The 18,310-nt window shown below is 50.8% G+C and overlaps 1 protein-coding gene across 1 annotated transcript in view; it reads right to left on the bottom strand.

The window, feature by feature from the left end:
- Nucleotides 1-4,357: 4,357 nt before the first annotated feature.
- chd7 (chromodomain helicase DNA binding protein 7) overlaps nucleotides 4,358-18,310 on the bottom strand; it is a 50,242-nt gene continuing 36,289 nt past the window's right edge. The window contains 23 exon segments of the mRNA XM_049009979.1: nucleotides 4,358-6,168; nucleotides 6,170-6,244; nucleotides 6,246-6,427; nucleotides 6,429-6,686; nucleotides 6,783-6,887; nucleotides 7,340-7,480; nucleotides 7,713-7,940; nucleotides 8,574-9,002; nucleotides 9,388-9,618; nucleotides 10,305-10,450; nucleotides 10,588-11,343; nucleotides 11,441-11,649; nucleotides 11,731-11,962; nucleotides 12,053-12,110; nucleotides 12,193-12,265; nucleotides 12,365-12,494; nucleotides 14,186-14,289; nucleotides 14,582-14,671; nucleotides 15,925-16,084; nucleotides 16,625-16,824; nucleotides 17,270-17,316; nucleotides 17,318-17,476; nucleotides 18,141-18,260. Of these exon segments, the coding sequence (XP_048865936.1) occupies nucleotides 5,688-6,168; nucleotides 6,170-6,244; nucleotides 6,246-6,427; nucleotides 6,429-6,686; nucleotides 6,783-6,887; nucleotides 7,340-7,480; nucleotides 7,713-7,940; nucleotides 8,574-9,002; nucleotides 9,388-9,618; nucleotides 10,305-10,450; nucleotides 10,588-11,343; nucleotides 11,441-11,649; nucleotides 11,731-11,962; nucleotides 12,053-12,110; nucleotides 12,193-12,265; nucleotides 12,365-12,494; nucleotides 14,186-14,289; nucleotides 14,582-14,671; nucleotides 15,925-16,084; nucleotides 16,625-16,824; nucleotides 17,270-17,316; nucleotides 17,318-17,476; nucleotides 18,141-18,260 (4,614 nt within the window). The 3' untranslated portion in view covers nucleotides 4,358-5,687.

Here is an 18,310-nt window from a genome sequence, read left to right as displayed (position 1 = left end):
TTGAGCGACGTCAGAGGACAGCACTGTCGTCGTTGTCATCATTGTCATCATTGTCATCATTGCCCCCCTAATATCGTAGCGGGCACCAGCCCCCCCCACTCTTATGAGCCTGGTCTGTCGAGAGCTGCAATTATGAGTGAAGCTGGCTGTAAATTTGCCCCCCGTTCGCTCGGATGGGCCCGTAATGGCTGCCCGCTGGAGCGTGTGTGTGGACCCCGCAATGCCGGCCCTTCCTGTCAGGACGCATTATATCAGCAGGGCCCGTTGGGGTAATTGTGTTTACGGCGGGGGGGGCACACTCCCCCCACCTGCTGACCGCATCAGTCCCCGCCCCCATCATATCACGCCACTCGCCGCCCCTCGGTTGGTTCTGCAGCCAGGCACACCGGACTGAATCCTGCTTCTCCGCGAACGGCTGGACAGGCACTGAGCGGGCAGCCATGTGTAGGTGGCCCAGGATGGCCTCTTCTGGCTTGTAAATTGAAAAAAGATTATTGAAATAAGTTCTTGCTGCTTTGACATTGATCTTTCAATATCACAAATACTGGACATTAATGCAAAATAACTCAAATTAAAATAAATGACAGTATCACATCACCTGACACTTGAAGAGTGGAAGTGAGTGAAAATCTTTTGTGCAAAGTCCAACAACAATAGCAAGGAAATAGCTAAATTACAAAAATGGTAAGTAATCAATATATTAATAGTAAGAAGTCTGAAAATTAGAAACAAATAAATACTATGAACAGTTTACAAGATAAAAAAAACAGCAAAACATGGAAGATCGACAGGGCAACACGATGAATACATTTCTTGTGCTTTGAATGCGTTTTGTCAGGGGCTTCACATCCTCTTAGAAGTTCTCTCCCTCTAATCATGATGTCACTTTGACCCCTGCACAGGGAGAAACTGCAAAGATATGAGTTCGATACCGTCGCTCACTCTCAAAATTTTGAGGATACCCCTGCATTAACTGACCACTTGAAAGATGTCATTGGAAGTAAGAAGAGATCGGATAACCTTCGGCGCTTATCTCGACGTGACAAGGTGACATTGCTTAGCTAACCTGCTACACGATAACGACCGCAACACGTTTCGGTCACTTAAAGGCACCCCGCTGGCTCTCCTGAGCCCTCGCCTGTTCTGGGTTCAGATCCACTTCCTTGTCACTAACCTCAGCATGAACCGAGAGAATGACCCAATTCCTGGGAATGTTGCAGACAGAAATGGAGACGACAAGCAACTAACTCAGGGGCTGGCTAAGCCTTGTAGGGTGAGAATGGAGCGTGGATTCAAGACAAAAGACGAGTCTAATCCTCTAAATAACGTACAAAGTCGCAAATCCTCCACACAGCACCAGGAGGTATCCGGCCACACGCATGAGTTCTCATATTATCTGAAAATAAAAAATAGTACATTAAATAGAGAAATAGAAAATCTGTCAGCCAATATGGTGAGGACAGGGGTGCAGATACATGCCGTGTTTTTCACGGCAGCTGAATAGAAATCATAAATAATTAGCACAGATTTTTTTCTTCATATGAGCTTAGTCATATGAATCCTTTACGTGATAATTACCAAAACCGCAAGCAAGCTCACAGTGTACTAGAGCCCAGCTTTAATCAATTAGTCATTGGCCTCCGGTTCATAAATGCTGCATAAGTCCGTTTTAAAAATTGAATTATTTATCAATGTATGTACAATGCTCTAAAACTAGTATTCACAAGGTACATAATGACTGAATAATTAACTGACACGTGATTAAATCATCCGCACAATAGGCTTTAGCTTGAATTATCAGGCTTGAATGTTTGGCTAATATTTTTTATCTAAGATCTCTTATTATTTGGACATATTTACGTCTTTTTTTTTTTAATTGAGCCATCTTCTAAAGTATATGGAACTGAGGTCACAAACCTCACATTCAGCTTAAAGCTTATGGATTTTACCAACTGAAGCTGAGGCTTGTGTTTACAGAGGAGGACAAAATAGGGCAGCTAGTTGAGCTTTACTTGGTGTCGTTACCTTCCTTTGCTAGCTGCATTTAATACAATCAGCGATTCAGTATCGGGTCTACATGCACCTCTACGTAATATTTAAACAACAAAACGAGACCCATAAATCTTCAAAGAATGGTCACCCATTTACGCAGTCTTCATGAAGTTTGCAGTTTAATTCCAGTCTAAAGAATGCATAAAAAACTTGTAATTCGGCATAAAACACAGGACAACATGTGATGTTTCCAAAGGATGATTAAATGTGGCTGTGAAGAAGGGCGTCACGGCCCCTGCCTAAAATGTACAGTATCTCCCATCATGTTTTTTGGCTGCTTTTTTATGGGGGGGGGGGGGGGGGGTAATAAGACCACCTGGTTCATACCCAAGGGGATTCTGGGATAGGATTCAGACTTGCAATCTTGATGGTGAATGAGGATGTTAAGCTGGTTAGCACTATGTCGCCCAAAACTGTTTTTAACACTCAGTGAAGATGGATAGATGTTTTGAACAAAAGTCAATGTTCCACTAACCCTCTCACGGAACAAACGAAAGCTGTCTGCAACAGTTTGGGGCTGTATTGTCTTCAAGGAGCTTGGTCTTGACCGCTGGCAGGAAGTAGCTTTGTTTCTGGCACAAGCCTGACAACAGAAGAGAGAACGTGACCTACTTCAGGTTCACGATGTCACCCTGGACAGTCGAACCAAACAGCAAGGTGCTAAGATGCTCTTCTGAAACTACAAAACTGTTTCCTCAAGTATGGGTGCTGTAAAGAGTCAAACGGCTTAATCTTCCTACCATTTGAATTTTTATCAGCGGTACGGTCAGCCCATGCAGCCATTTGTGGAAAGTCAGCTTCAGCAGCTGGGTGATGAAAATCAAGACTGAAGCACTAACATTAGCTTTAACAACATTTGCACAAGGGCAGCTGACGCTATTAGACTGAAAATAACCAAAATTCTTTCAAGGTGAATCTCACCCCATAAATCCTAGAAAACAAGTTAGCGGAACAAAGATAATTTTTCATTATTTCAAAGTCAGTTGAAGACGGTAGAAGCTGTTTCCCTAAAATCACAAGAGGAGACCCTTTGTTTTATCACCCTAAGTCACTTGCAGGATGGAAAGCTAGAGTGTCCAGGGGGAAAAAAAAAGGAAAAAAAAAAAAAAAAAAAACTCAGATCACGACTTGCCCATCTGGCCACGGTCACCATCCCTCACAAGACAGGATGAGAGAGGCGCAACGGTACAGGTGGTGGAGAATTAACTCGGCCAAGGCCCGACAACGGAGCTCTGAGGCACGCTGGCTCGTGCACCGGCTCTGCTCCGGTTCGCTGGCAGGAGTCGCGTGGTGCCAATCTCCACAGAGGGGAAGTGAGCTTGCAGAGAGCCCATATGCCCGGGACAAAAGGAGGCGGGCAGAGAGCCGAAACAAACGCTCGGGCATGAGGACGCAGCACTGCGCGAACGGGCACACACTCACACACACCCACCCACACACACACAGGAAAAGCACATCGAAGAGACTCTGCAAACAAACTGCATCGTGACGATTTTACGCAAGGAGGAAATGGATGCGCCGCGACCGTCTAGACCATTCATTAGTTGTCTAGACGACAGTTTTTTTTTTTCTCTCTCTTTTTTTTCGGGTGACCACAGATGGACTCAGCGGCAGTCCGGTCATGGCACCGGAACGTGATGAAGTGAGATTTACAGCTTGGATTCACATTACAGATGGAGCCCCAATATTACTCACTGTCGCAACCAACCTGTCCCTGTTTAAAGGCTCAGGGAAGGGAGGGGGCTGAGGGTGGGGGTGCAACAAACTACTAATTTGTCTAATAATGGACACAGCAGCTGGCCAAAATGGGTGACCATAGTAAGGTAGCAGAAAGCCATATGCTCCATTTCCGGGGCAGTCGATGAAAACCTCGGTGCTGAACAGGTCATCTGAGGGATTCTGGGGCTTCTTGAAAGAGGGACACGATTTCTGTTAAGCAAGGGTGGGAGGCAGACAGACCTCGAACGTACGGATGTCCGCAGGGCTGCCGTTTTTACAGTCTCCTTCCAAGGGCTGATAAAATCTTGCTCAAAGGTTTGCGAACCGTTTCAAAGCAACCTGCTCACTCAAGACCATCTCCAAAAGGGAATCGGTGAAGAAGATTCCTGCACCAAGGTGGTTGCACGTCCAGCCCAGGACGAGGTCAGAAATTTGCTTTGGAGTAAGTATATTGAGGCAGTGCAATGTTGATCAAATCTTGACATAAACCACCATGTTAATTCAATGGCCCTAGGACACAAAATGATTGTTACATAAATGACCCTACAAAGCACTGCCAAAACCTCAGAACACACACAAAAGAATGTAACATTTTTAAAAGTCTTTTATTGGAAAATAGAGGAAATTAAATAGACAACATACAATAGATGGTTTGGACAAATGACCCTGCTCAGGAATAAAGGCCGCAGGGAGGGAGCTAGCTGGTGAGCAACGTTAAATCAGAACGTCTGCATTCAGTAGCCTGGAGCTGGTCATCCAATCCATTAGAGTTCTTAGGGGAGAAACAAATCCAGTGAAAGAATCCAGCCAACTAATAGCAACCCCTAGTCATCCTGTAATCACCGGGAACTGCCTCGATTCATCTGAGCGACCAACTAGTGCGCCGTGGGTCATTCCCGAAGACAGAGACCTACAGAAAAGACCACATACATTCTGATTTGGTTTCCTAGATGAATATCGTGGGTCATTTTTATTAAAAGCTTCACTACAGTTGGCAGCAATTTACATTTTTATCATACATAGTTTCAAAAACAAAAAAAGACATCACAAAGAGAAAAATAAGGGGGAAAAAAAACATTTACAAGTCATGTCTGTAAACTTCAAGGCTAGAATTGAGGTAATGCTGTTCAGCTTTGTGGCTAAAGTAACAAAAAGTCCTTTCAACAAGAGAAATGTACCTGATTTTTTTCAGTTTATACCAGTGCATGAAGACGAGAAATTGACTGTAGTATTTTTTTAGTTTTCGACTCTTTAATTTCAATCGTGCCACCACCCTCCCGGCATCGCTTTGAGAATAACCCGACCGTCAGCAGCTGCCTTAGTTATTGCTGTTTCCACAGGCTGAGCCACGCCTCTGCTGGGATTGTCAGCTTGTGAAACTGGGAACAGTCAGAGTGCTGGCATGATATGTATGAATTTCATCCTGATCTTCACAGCAAAACAATAAAAAATAATAAAAGGGTACAAAAAAGGTAAAGTTAAATATACATCTTCATGATTCCTCTCCTGCCGCAGTCACTAATGCCATTTAAATCTGTGTCACAGGAAAATTCAAACATCGCCGCTCATTGATATCGGCGGTGGGGGGAAGGGGGGGAGGTGAGGAGCTGTCAAGCGCAATTTCTGCGAATTAATTCTAAGACACCTGCGATTAGGGTGTTCACTCTCCTTGGATAATAAATAATGTGTTGCACAATACTCAGACACCAAGGAATACCCATCGTGACATCCAGGTAACGTAACTGCTTCGCTACACTACATTAGACAGCTGTTTCCATTTCATTGCCTTTGAAAACAAGAAAAAAATATTAAAAAGCCAAAATCTGTATATTTGGATATTTTACTGGCATGTAAACAGTAGGGCTAACCATTTGTCAAAAAGTTTAAAACACTTCTTGAAAGCGGGTGGGAGGAGCCTAGTCATCATCATCCTCTGCCTCTTCTCCCCCATCCAGGGAGTCCAGCTCCTCGGCCGGGCCCAGCTCGTCCTCCAGCAGCGAAGACTCGGCAGTCTTGTTCTGGCTCTCGTCCGTGTCGCTGTCCTCCAGTACGTTCTCCCCGCCCTCTGCCTTTGCCTTGGCGCTGGGCTCTTTGCTGGCCGCCTCGTCCTCCTCTTCCCCACCGGGCCCGGCTCCGGCTCCCGCCATGGCGCTCTGCAGTCCGGCCAGCGTGGCCTGGTTGAAGCCGGGTAGGGCCAGCCCCCCCAGGCTGGGTGGGAGGAACATAGAGGGATAGAAAAGGCCTGGGGCCATGGTCGACAGGAGGAAGGGGTTGAAGGCCAGAGGGTTGGTCGATATGCCGGCGGCCGCAGCAGCTGCAGCAGCTGCAGCAGCAGCAGCAGCTGCCGTCGAGTTGATAGAAGCCTCCCCATTGGGCTCGGGCAGTGGCACCTTCGGAGGTCTTCTCTGAGTCCTTTGTCTCACCCTCTTCCTCACTCTTCTTCTCATCAGACTTGGCGATGGACCCTTCCTCGGGCCTCAGCCGGGCTGGCCGCTGATGCCCCGCCAGACACGGCCGTGGCGGCGGCAGCGGCGGCTGTCAGGTTGTTGTTGAACAGGCCGCCTAGGCCAAAGACGTTGGGCAGGCCGGCCATGCCTGGCAGCATGAGGGGCAGCATGGCGGAGGCGTGCTTGGCGTCGCCCCCCGGCCGCGGCCGCCAGGCCCGGCGGGAAGCCCATGAGGCCGGCCAGCTGCAGGCTTTGCAGGCTCTGCAGGTTCTGCAGGCTGGCCAGGTCCATGCCTCCGAACAGGCTGCTCATCAGCAAGGGGTTGATGCCTGAGGACGAGGCCGCGGCCGCCTGCGCCGCCGCGCGGGTGATCTCACTCTTTGGTCTCCTGCCTCTGCGTCTGGTTCCTTCCTCACGCACCACCGGCCCAGTCAGAAGACGGTCAAACATGGACTCCGGAAGGAAGCCCTGTAAGCAGAAGATTCACACATGGCGCATTGGACCCCCTATTGGATAACACAGCTCACGCCTCACTAGACACAAAGACATGGACACTATACTGACCGACTGCTTGACTATGTCGGTCCAGTCTGGGGATATTGCAAACTCTGGGTTTTCTTCAAGCCATCTTGGCAAGTCCTTCATAGGTGGGGCCATAGCTCCTCCCATCTAAAAGGCATGGGAAGAGATGAGTCTCAGTCCAGTCCTAGTCAGAGAACCTTTTCAGGTCTCTCAGTTCTACATTCTCATTTATTAATTTGGGAGGCACTTTTGTTCATAGAGACATACAGGCGAGGCAGAAACTATACAGCAAGCATACAGCTGTTAAGGAGCCAGCTCTGGTAGTGCTAGTAGACTCAGTTTCCAATGAGACCAGTAACAAAGACAGGAAAGAGAGCCACAAACACTGCTTAGAGCCTCACAATAGAAACAGTAAAATCAGTGATCAACCATCTATTCAGATCAGGCCAGTAGTGAGGGTGATATACAAAAAAGGAGCACCCAGAAATGCCAGGCAAAGCATATCAACAGGGCAGTCAATGAAGACAGAAAGCTGGCAAAGGTCCATGGTGAGGAACTGAGGTTAGTTGAAATGTTTTCAGAAGAGGAGATCAATTTACCTTTTTCCCGTTTCTCCGATTCACCACCGGCACCCGCTCCTCACCAGTCAGGGTATTGATGTCGATCTTGTTGGGATTGCGACACCGGTGTCGTTTTTGTTTGGGTTTCTGGAACGGCGAGAGGAGATGGTCCTCATTCTTCTGGAAGGGAACAAGATGCCCAGGTCAATGTACAATACTATAGTGACATAAGGGGAAAAAGCTCACACAATAGTAATTTAACATTGAATTGCTCTATATGATTCAATGAGGAAGCTACTGAATGTTTTGACCATCAAAGAACCTAAAGGAAATAGCTATTATAGTTGTTGTCTTTCCCCTGTGGTTTGTGTGACCTGCTCAATGATTAAATCCAAGCAAGCAGAAAACCTACTGGTAGAAAACTTGGCATGTCAACAGTATAATTCGGGTGCTGGTTTAGCCACTCAATCAGGTCCTTGTTGGTGGGGGCGTCCTCTCCCACCAGCCGGCTACCATCCTCTCTATTGATGACGGGGATGTGGGCGTTGGGGTCGAGCTGGCTGGGGGATGGAATGTTTCTCTGGTGCTGTGGCAGCATGTGCACGCCATCCACAAAAACTTTGGTCACTTCTGAATCCTCCTGCAAGCAACACACAGATCCCGACCTTCATTAGTCTGAAGCACACCTATCCACACCACCCCCTCATCCCTCCTCGCAGTTTGCTGCCGGGTTGCATCACAGCTCTCGACGCTACAGCATCTGGCCTCGTCTTTATCATCATCCCACACTGCAAATTTTCAGTCCTGTCCTTTAGCCAAGCTCTCATCTTGATCTTAAAAATTACATTTACAACTTCACCTTTTGTCCTAACATAGGTTTCGCCTAACTTTTTTGAAAATGGGCCAATATAATCGCCTGAACTTTTTCATTTCTGATAGATCGTTTCATCATAATATGCTCCCCACTGACAACCAACAGCGAGCCTCCCCCAAATGAGGCATGGCAGCCGGGCTCGAAATTTAGCTCTCAATACCAAGCCTAATGCTTTATTGCTAAAACGAACAATAACAGATGTCGAGAGAAGCTGTATTAGCAGTTTAATGACATTTGCACACGAAGCTCCTACACCCCAGAGCTTATTTTCATTGATTAAACGCTCATGGTAACAGTTCCAAAAAATGAACATGATTAATAAATCAAGTGTGGACAAAGTATAGCACATTCTAAACTGAGAAACCTAAAAAAAAAAAATTCAGCCCTCGTTGAACTTACTGCATTCAGTGCTGCCCTCTTGTTACCCATAAAGAGAAGGTCCAAGCCCTCTACATTTTTCCTACGGCCTCTCCTCCTCTTCATGGGCAGGTCCCCCTCCAAGAAGGAGCCGTTCATGAGGTGCCGGGTGGGGGTCCCTGAGAGCCCTGCTTGCAGCAGCTCCATTTGAGTTTTGAAGGCATCAACAGGCGGGTTGGAGGCATTGGCCAAGAGAAACTTGGAGGAGAGGTCTGAGGTAGAACTGGTGGCCTCCTGCAAGGCTTTAGTCAGGTCCACGGCATGCTCATGGCCGTCGGCAGCATGGGACTCCCTCAGCTGCGCCACCATCTCCATCAGGTTCCTGCGCTTGGCTGCCCGCTCTGCCTCGATCTCCACCTTCCTCCTCCGTCGCCGGCGCTGCCGGGGAACCGTCATGCTCAGCATCTCATCCTGTGGAATGGAAGTTGTTACTTTTGGGCAAAGGAATGGGCCAGCTTTCATTTTGACCTTCAGCAAGTGGCATCGAGTTTTCTATGTTACTCTCAAAGTCCTGGCAAACTGAAGAAATTTAGACTACAAACAGAAGAACGAAAAGGCCCATTTGTAAAGTCATAAGAATTGATTGATGCATTATCAATAACCAGCTCCCAACAACCATCATAGTGTTGGTCATTGACCGGCAACTGTGATTGGATGTATATGACCAGTGCTTAAGTGATGCCTTACAAATCAAAACAGGCTGTCTACATAGCAATATGTGAGGAACTAGTTCTAGCCACAAGGTTCCTCAGCAGACCAGCATGCAGCCCATGTCATCAGCAAGGCCCCAACTTGCCTTGGCCATCTGTGGGGAGAGGGTGACGTCTTCACTGCCGCTATAGCTGGCCTGGCCCACCATGGAGAGCTCAGTGAAGCTGCGTCTTTGCAGGGGGCTGTCGGAGGCAGTGCTGGGCACGTAGCCGGGCAGCAAGCCCGGGAAGTCAAACAGCTGGCGTCGGTTGGCGGGCCATTTCCCCTTGACCACAGCCTCACAGATGTTATCCAGGCGGTTGATCATCACCCTGTCCTGCAAAGCAGAGCCAACAAACCTAAATTCAGTTACGGCATTGGAGGCCGCGGACAGAAAAGCGTCCTTGTCTGCAGACACTGCAGTCACCCAGTCACCAGCGTTTTCTATCTCCATTTATTTGGTTTCTAAAGAGCACTGAAAAGGCCTAACTGACTTACCCCTAGGACACGGAGGGCAGTAGGACGGGAGGGCTTTGACTGACAGACCAGACAGACGATTGATTCAATGCAAAAAACAGGTTACATTTAACCGTAGTGCTTGTCAGGAGAGACCCCAGAAAAAGCGTGCCAGGTTCACCCAACCTAGTCTTACACATGCCACAGGATGTTGTTATACCAAGGCCAAAACACAGGATCTGCAGGCTGGTCATAAACATTCTGCACTTAAAGGCTGGCTTTCCTTCATTTGTTGCAGGCCCCAGACTGGCAGCTCCTAATAGCTGACCCACTTCCCATCTGGCATGTCCCAAAAGATCAACACAGCAGCTCTGATGCATGGAGCCCAAGCCCCGTAGTGGATAATTGCATTTATCTAGGACTTTTCCTTCAAGGATCAACACTCAAAGGCCAACAAATTTAGATTTTTGTATGCAGCGGGAGACCCTAACTTGCAAGGTTATGTTTTTGGTCGTGTTTGGGCACCAAACACACCCGACTTTAGATGAACCAGGGGCGTGAGCTTACCTTGGGCCAGAAGGAGAACGAGAAGGAGCGCTCGGGGAGGGCTTGTGCGTCCTCGGCATAGAAGCAATCTCGAGTCTCATCACGGGCTGTGCTCAGAGACGCAATGCTTTCCTCGTCAAAGTTCTTCCCCTGAGAGGCTGGGCCAGCTGCAGACGACAGCACAGTAAGATATGACCCACTGGCTAAAGTAAGAGCTCCTGTGTTATGAATCAGTACACAGCACAAGGTTAAGCAAACAGCCCTATAACAAACACATAAGGATTTAGTTTGCTAAATCAACTACCTTCAGCGTGGGAAGATTCCTCAGACTTGTCATCTTCATCCATCTTGTCTTCATCCTCCTCCTCAGAGCCTTTTTCAGACAACGACTTGGGCTCCAACGACAAAGCCTCCGCATTCTCCTGGACTTCTGAAGGTTCCTGGGCCTCTGGTTCCTCCCTCTCCTGCTTGGCTTTCACAAAGGCACTATCACCTGCCTCGAGCTCATGCTCAGTGGGCTGCTCCTTGACCTCTACATCGATGGAAGGCTCCGGGTCATCCTTCACTTCTTCCTTGGGAGAGCAGGTTAAAGGCTGCTTCTCCTCTTTAGTCACATCTTCAAGCTCCCCTTCTGCCTGGGTCTCTCCATCTTCAGTCTTTATAGATGGTTCTGTTGGGAGCTCTGGCTCCTCTTCCTTCTTAATAGGGGCTGCTGGAGTGAGGGGCTGATCGGGATGCTGGTAGGGGGTCCCGACACCCTTCCCCTGGGCAAAGCGCCGGTGCGCCTCTAGGAAGCTCAGCTCAGGGTCATTGAGGATGTGGTAGTCCGTACGGCTCACGCCATGCTTCGAGGCACCAATCAGCAGGTCGCGGTCATGCCGGCCACACTCCCACCACTCGGGAAGTTCAGGACTGGCCTGGCACAGGCGAAGGCGTGTCTCCAGCTCTGGGTGTGGCAGCACTTGCTCACGGATGCGGCGCAGCAGCTCAATACGATACAGTGTACGGGATGCACGCTCTTCCGTGATGGGATCCATGAGTATGGTGGGATCGGGTGGTTCTGCATGGGCAGAAATGCAAAGGTTTGTCAATGTGACTGATGAGAAAACCTGAAATGTGATCTAGTATCTCAAAGCTGTAGGCAACGGAACTCATACCCTCTTCCGGCTTGATGGGCATGCGACACACCCTTTTGCACATGGCCACAAAGGCGAAGAAGTACTTCTCCAGGCTCTCATCAGTCTTCTTGTCCAGGCGAGCAAAAGTTCGGAACTGGTTCCAATCGAAGCGCTGCTTGCGGGAGTCGTACATGACGCCAAAGGTGGACACCACGCGATAGAAGTCAGCCTCCTCCCTACGGGTCCACCTTGAGGAGGACAGCAAGCAGATGCAGAGTGAGAATGAAGACACAGGTACCAGGAAGGGGGGGAGCAGGAAGATGACTCACTTCTGCCGTCGCTCGGTGATGATGGCTTCTCTCTCAGCTACCATGGCCCGCACCTCCTCCCGGGGGCGCCTTCTCCGCCTGTCTGTCCGGGTCATGGCCTCCTGCCGCATCTGCTCCCGCTTGTATGTGCGCTGGTAGGCCGTGATGAGGCGCCGCAGGCGGGTTGTCAGTGCCGAACTGCTGGGCCAGTACAAGTTGCCCAGTTCCTGGCTCTCATTGGCCTTCCTTGCAGCTTCATAGTAAGGACACAAATGTCACGAGTGACCCCCCCCCTTGGGTGTTAAAAAAAAAAAGTTCTGCTGCTGATTAGAGAGAAACTCACCAATGTTATCACCATCAATGACCTCTTCCTTATCATCTAAGGGCGAGTCTGCAAACTCCTAAATTAGGGAGAAGATAGGGGTGTTCAGTACACAACGGCGATATGACGACGCAATGCAGACAGTCGAGTCGTTCACTCACATCCATCTCATCTTTGAATGCCATCCTTGCCGGCTTGTATTCCGGATCGTCCTCTTCACGGTCAAAGTCACCTCTGTGGGGGGGTTCAGAGGGCAAAGATGGCGCCGGCAGAGATTAGGAAGCGAACAGGAAACAAAGGGAGGGACAGAATGCGAGCGGAGGCCCATCTCACCCGTCAGCGCCATCTGCCATCATGTCGGCTCCCCTCTGCTCAGCAGCGAAGGCCTTGGCGTCAGGCATGCCCACCCGCTCCAGGAAGCAGAGTGCTGGGTCCGCGCGCATGGAGTTGTACTTCTCGTATCCTGAAAGGCCCACAGCAGAGCTGGTGTGAGCATAGTGGGCATGGGCTAAGCGTGGGCCCGATGTCTGCAAACATGGCTGTTTAGGCGTAAACGAGGCTTGTTTTCCCCACAAACAGCACTAGGAGGCTGCCAGAGCCAGCCAGAACCAGAGACTCCCAGGAGGAAGAGTAAAGATGCGTTATCCTTTCGCCAGAGTTGTCGGCAACGCACAGATCAGCGAGCACAGAACCCCGTAACAGACCTCCTACCGGCTGGCCCAAGGCCCCATAAAAAATCCAAATAAAAGGAGCAAGACAAAGGCTTCCCCCATTGTTTGCTGACAATTTCTCTAAGGTCTTATAAGAGACACATCCGCGGGAACCACAGGAAACCGGCTGGCGGCAGGGGGTGGTGGGGGGTGAAGCAGGGACAGGGAGCCGTGACCGAGCATTTTCCCGCCACTGGCCTCTTTCTAGGGCGGTGCTTGGATTAACTCATTGGTCGGAGGGTGCTAGCTGTCTGTCCCGCGACGCCGTTACCGCACGTTGCCTCCCCGGCAGTGTAAACAGGCCTAAAAATAAATCAAGTCTGAGTGGAAAGACTGGAAAGGTCACCCAGAGCGCCGAGCGGGTCCGGCGTGCCCTTTGCACAAAGCCGGCTCATGACTAATTTAGGCAGAAAAGCACTGATATCGACACATGCGTCTGATTCGGGGGAGGGGGGGGCATCTCCAAAGTAATTCATTTAGCTCACCGATCATGAAGAAGCGGGAAAAAAAAAAAAACATTAAAAGAAAACAGGAGACAAAAACCCTGAAAACAATAGCCAGAGTTAAGGGAGGGGGTGGCAGGATCCTGGAAGTATAAAAGAAGTACAGCAGTTAAAAGGGAGGGTGTGGGGAGAGCAAAGCACACCCACACAGAAAGGGGAATACACGTTAGAGCTACCCAGGCAGAACAGATTTGAAGCGGCAGATCCCGACGGCACACTACGGGGAGATGATTACCAACTTCAGCCGAGCCTACGATCAGATGGGCCAGTGCAGCACAACCCCCCCAATAAACCTAGTCGAACCCTTGTTCTCTACTCACTCCCACCAGAACATCATATTTCAATTAGGATTTATACCGTGACACGTCGCCTCTAACTGCTGTAGAGCCCGGAGCCAAACTGTAATCATGAAAGGGGGTCATAAGAGGCAGCTCGTTCCCCGCGGCCCGCCGGATCCACTGAGAGCTCCCTCGGTGACCCCGGCTGAATCGGGATTATGATTAGGGGGCTGGCCTGCTGTATACATCACTGCCGCACCGCGTCACAGGGGCCCCTTGGAGTTAACAAGTCGGCCTCTCGCCCGGGGGGGTCTTGGTGCTGACATTTGGTGAAATACTGTTTTGGAAAGAAGCCCGCGAGCCATTTGTGTAGATTAATAACAGAGGTTCCAGCCAGTGGCAACGGACACTACGCTGGTTAGAGGAAGCGAGCATTGCTGAGGGCGAACGTCGTGGTTAGGAGCACCACTCGAGGCTGTCAGCCTCATTTATAGAAAAAGATCCCAGCATCAAGTGGCGATTTAACTGCAGTGCAAAGCCTGAATTACTGCTCCCCCCCATGGCTCTGAGTAAACAAAAGCAAAATATCAGGGTGGACTAAATCTGGAGCTTAAAAGGTATGGTACCCCACCACCACTCTGGAACCCCAATAGGGCCACAAACCATGTTTGAAGACTCCAATCAGAAGGGATTTGTCTGCCTCCCGGTCCCACCAATCGGTGGGCACCTCGGCGTGGAACGGCTGTGGGATCCACACGTCAATGTCGCTGTAGAGAAACACATGGAGAGAAGGATTCAGTCATGTGTGGAATCTCAAATCATGATGACATGCCAATGGGGGGGGGGGCGGTGTGACGTGGACGTAGTGAGGCTGCTGGACTCCCTGCTAACCAGCCCAGCAGACGGGGTCCTGAAGGTGAGTGCTATTACAGACGAAACAGTCCATGTAGGAGCTGAATATAAACACGACAGAAGGGCAGCGGCACACGTCACAAAGGGCTGCAGACGACACGCCCAGAAGAGGTGGGGGGGGCAGAAGGGGGCGTGACAGGAACCAACCTTGAGTCTGCGCCCTCTAAGATGCGGTCCGCCTGGTCGCCGATGACTTCTTGCCTGAGATAGTAGAGCATGCGGACTCGCAGCAGGACTCTGAGGAGGCAAGGTGGGGGGGGGGGGGGGAGGGGGGGGAGGAGGGGGGAGGCAGAGAAGTTCTTAACTTTGGGACTGTTTGCCAACAGTAGCTCTTGGCATCTGCTACAGTTCATCCATCATCCTGCCAAGGCTTATTAGCCATGCTGTATGGTAGGCTTGAAGCATGACAGATGGTGGCACATAATCACCTCTGCGTGGCGCCCGCGCGCTGGCTTCCAACAGGTCTGCCTGGCAACGGGCTGCCGTGCCGCGGCGGGCGGCGGGCGGGCGCGCCGAGCCGCGGCGAGGAGGGGAGAGCAGCACGCGGCTGGGCCCCGTTTCATTTATTTCTACCTAATGCAGTTTGTGAAGTTCGGACACGTCCTGCCAGAGCCTCCCAAGTACAGAGGCGAGTTTGTAAACAGCCGAGCAGATGGCTGGCAGCGAGCACCCGGCTTCATTATCTTGCGAGGTTCCCTCAGCTGCCCGTCCGCCCGGCCCGCTCCGCTGTGTCTGGAGGCTCGTCAGGAGACGCCACCGCCAGCCTCAGCTTTCTCTGCGACACGATGCCTGGACGGGATACCTGGGCATGGCTCTGACTCCTCCCCCCCGCCCCGCCCAAAACAAACGGGAAGAATCTAAAGCCTCTTTCCATAAAGCATCGCGACAGCGTGAAATATCGGCGCCCCCCCACGGGTGGCTACGTTCATAACCATTCGGCAAGCGGCGAGGCGCGCGATGAAAGCAGCACAAATCAGGGCTCCTTCCAGCATGGTGTACATGTGCGCCAAAAAAAAAAAAAAAACCCCCTCAGCCCCCTGCTCGCTCACTACCACACGCCCCCTTCCACCCCCACCCCGCCCCCAGCTCCAGGGCACCAGGCCTCTGTCACGTTGTGGAGGGGATGGGGGGTCAGGTGGGCTGTTTTCCGACACACTCAGCTCACGTTTGGGGACACACTCCACACAGTTTGTTTACAGACTGAAGGGCAAGTTTGGGAAGCAGTAAAAATCTATCTAGTAAAAAAAAAGCACTTCAAGAAGGAAAAAGAAGCACGGAAAACAAACAAAGGAGCGGAATAAATCGCCCGGCAGGGGCATGAGGCGCCACCGCGACAGCAACCCATCACCTTGCACACGATGCAACCCAGACGGCAGTTTGAAAACGGTGGATTTACATGCCGCCGGCTGCCTGATGGGGTGCCAGGGACGTGGGGCTGCGCGTGCACACACGCACACGCGCACACACACAGGAGCGCCAAGCCGCCTTACTTGTTGCAGTGGTGCTTCAGGTGCTTCTTGTAGCTGTCCTCCTGCAGCAGCGTGTCGGGGTTGTAGCTCGCCAGCCAGTCGGCCTGCCTTGTGTATGGCTGTGCTGCCTGGCTCTTCACCTTTTTCCCCTTGCGGCCCCTGGGCACTGGAGCGGACAACCCTGTGGCAAGTGACGGCGAGGGTGAGGGGGAGTTTAGGGAGACACAGCTACACCCCCTTTCCCCTCCTGGATGACAGGGGTCAAACGGCCTCCATACAAGCAGGCCGACCACCCCAACCCCCCCCCCCCCCAAACCACCTCTGGCGAAACAGAGCATCTGTACAACACGCTATATTAATCTGAGATTATTCACCCTGATAAATGGGATGTGCCAGTGCCGCATGCTGCCATTGGAGTATCGATCCCCCCCCCCACCCCCCCGTATCCAGAGCTCAGACGAGGCCATGCCTGTAATATACGTACCACACAAACAATTATAGTACCTGTGATTCAACAGACTCGATCGGGATGAGAGTGAGCGAAAGAATTAAGGCGGCAGGTCTGAAACTCAACCGCGAGCCCCTCGACCTCAGAAATGCAGAAGAGGTCGCTCGTTCAATTTCCTCTGCACGTGATTGTGTAATGGAGTCATCTCCAGTTGTGTCATTCCAGGCAGTCAGCATGTATGGGGGCGTGGGGGGGGAACACAGCATAACCTACCAGAATGATTGAGCAGGGCCCGGGTCTGGCCGTCCTCCGTCGGGGTGATCAGGTCCCAGATAAAGCCCTTGATGTTCTCGTCACCCCTGTAGTGGTGCAGGCAGTAAACGAGCAGGGCCCTGCAGATGGTCTCCACATCCTGCTCCTTCAGGGGGCGCTTGTAGCGGCCATGGCACAGGATGTCATTCCAGCGACCCCAGCTAAAGAGAACAGTGGGGGGAGGGGGGCAAGAGGGAGAGCTGGAGTTAAGCTTGAGGTTTTGTAAAAAGAAAACCCCTTCCGTAATCCCTCACACAGATGGACAGACCAGGTTATGTGTGTGAAAAACAGAAAAGCACAATGTAAAAAGAGTGGGAATTAGAGACTACAGGAGGAAGAAAAAAAATAAATTCCGGGGGGGGCTGTTGACTGAGTCTTTGACATGGCTATGTTTAATCTGAGGATACAAAAGAGGTTTACATTCGGCCCAGCAGACGGGTCTACAGCTTAATATGCACAGTCAGTGCGTTTTTTTTGGGGGGGGGGGGGGGGGGGGGGGGGAACTGGAGGAGGCAGAAAGAAACCCTCTGTGCACATCACACCTGGCAGAACTACCCCCCCCCCCCGTTTCCCCATTTCTGGCCCCCACTGGCCCAGCCCACTCACCCATACACCAGCAGGTTCTTTTCGACTCTGAAGCACTCGCTGCGGGGGGTAGCCCTGCGACCTGTCCACCGGCCGCCTTGGCTTGATCATGGGCCTCTCCTCCGAGTCGCTCTCCAGCTCAGAGAACTCCATCATCTCTTCCTCCTTCACCGAGCTGTAATGCCTTGTCTGCTTGCGCACGCGTGGTGTGTCGATCACCAGGTTGTTCTACACAGACAGACACACGCACACGCAGGACCAGCACTTTAACGTGTGGTAGGATGTTGGGGCTACTCTAGCTATGATAATTCTCCCTTTTACCTCTAAATAGATTCGGTCTGAAAGGCAATAACTTAACATTAGATTTCACTGACGGTACCGACCTCAGGGACAGCGGCAGAATACTAACGTTCACGCCGATACTCAACAAGGCCTTCAAGGTAAGCCAAATGGTGAAACTGGGGTGCAGGCAACACTCCTAATACTCCTCTATTAAAAAAATAATAATCATAAAAAAGGCTAGCTAATGGTCGCTCCAAATCCTATTAATGGGAAGGACATTCATAATTACAAAGGGAACCCTAAAGTGTAGATTAAACAATTCCGCCTGAGCCCAATTACAGAAAATATGTCCTGCGCACCACCAGCTCGGGGAAATGCCCACATTAATTATGCGCATATGGCGAATTTACGAGGCTGACGCCACCCAGCGTAATGTAACGTCCCGGGGCTGGATTTTCCCATTTCAGGTTTATGCGTTATGAAGTGAAGGCGTGTAAATGGGAGACCCGCCTGCGTCAAATGTCAAGCAGGTAATGTATGAGGGCGGCGCGTGTGCAATTACACCGACCGCAGGGCCCTAAATCCTGTCGTCGCCGTCAGACTCACGCACACGCACTTACCCTCCGTGAATGGCGTCCATATCGAGCTCTGCCTTTTTCGCCCACTTCTGCCAGAAGTCAGGGTCTTCTAATGAAATGTCGGTCCTGTTCCCAGATGAAACAAAGCTCGCCTTCGAGGGGAAATGGAAGACAATGTAGAGTCAGGGTTACTCAAATGAAT

This window comes from Brienomyrus brachyistius, chromosome 4 (assembly GCF_023856365.1).
Source record: "Brienomyrus brachyistius isolate T26 chromosome 4, BBRACH_0.4, whole genome shotgun sequence".
Taxonomy (NCBI): domain Eukaryota; kingdom Metazoa; phylum Chordata; class Actinopteri; order Osteoglossiformes; family Mormyridae; genus Brienomyrus; species Brienomyrus brachyistius.
This window is presented reverse-complemented; position numbering and strand designations above follow the sequence as displayed.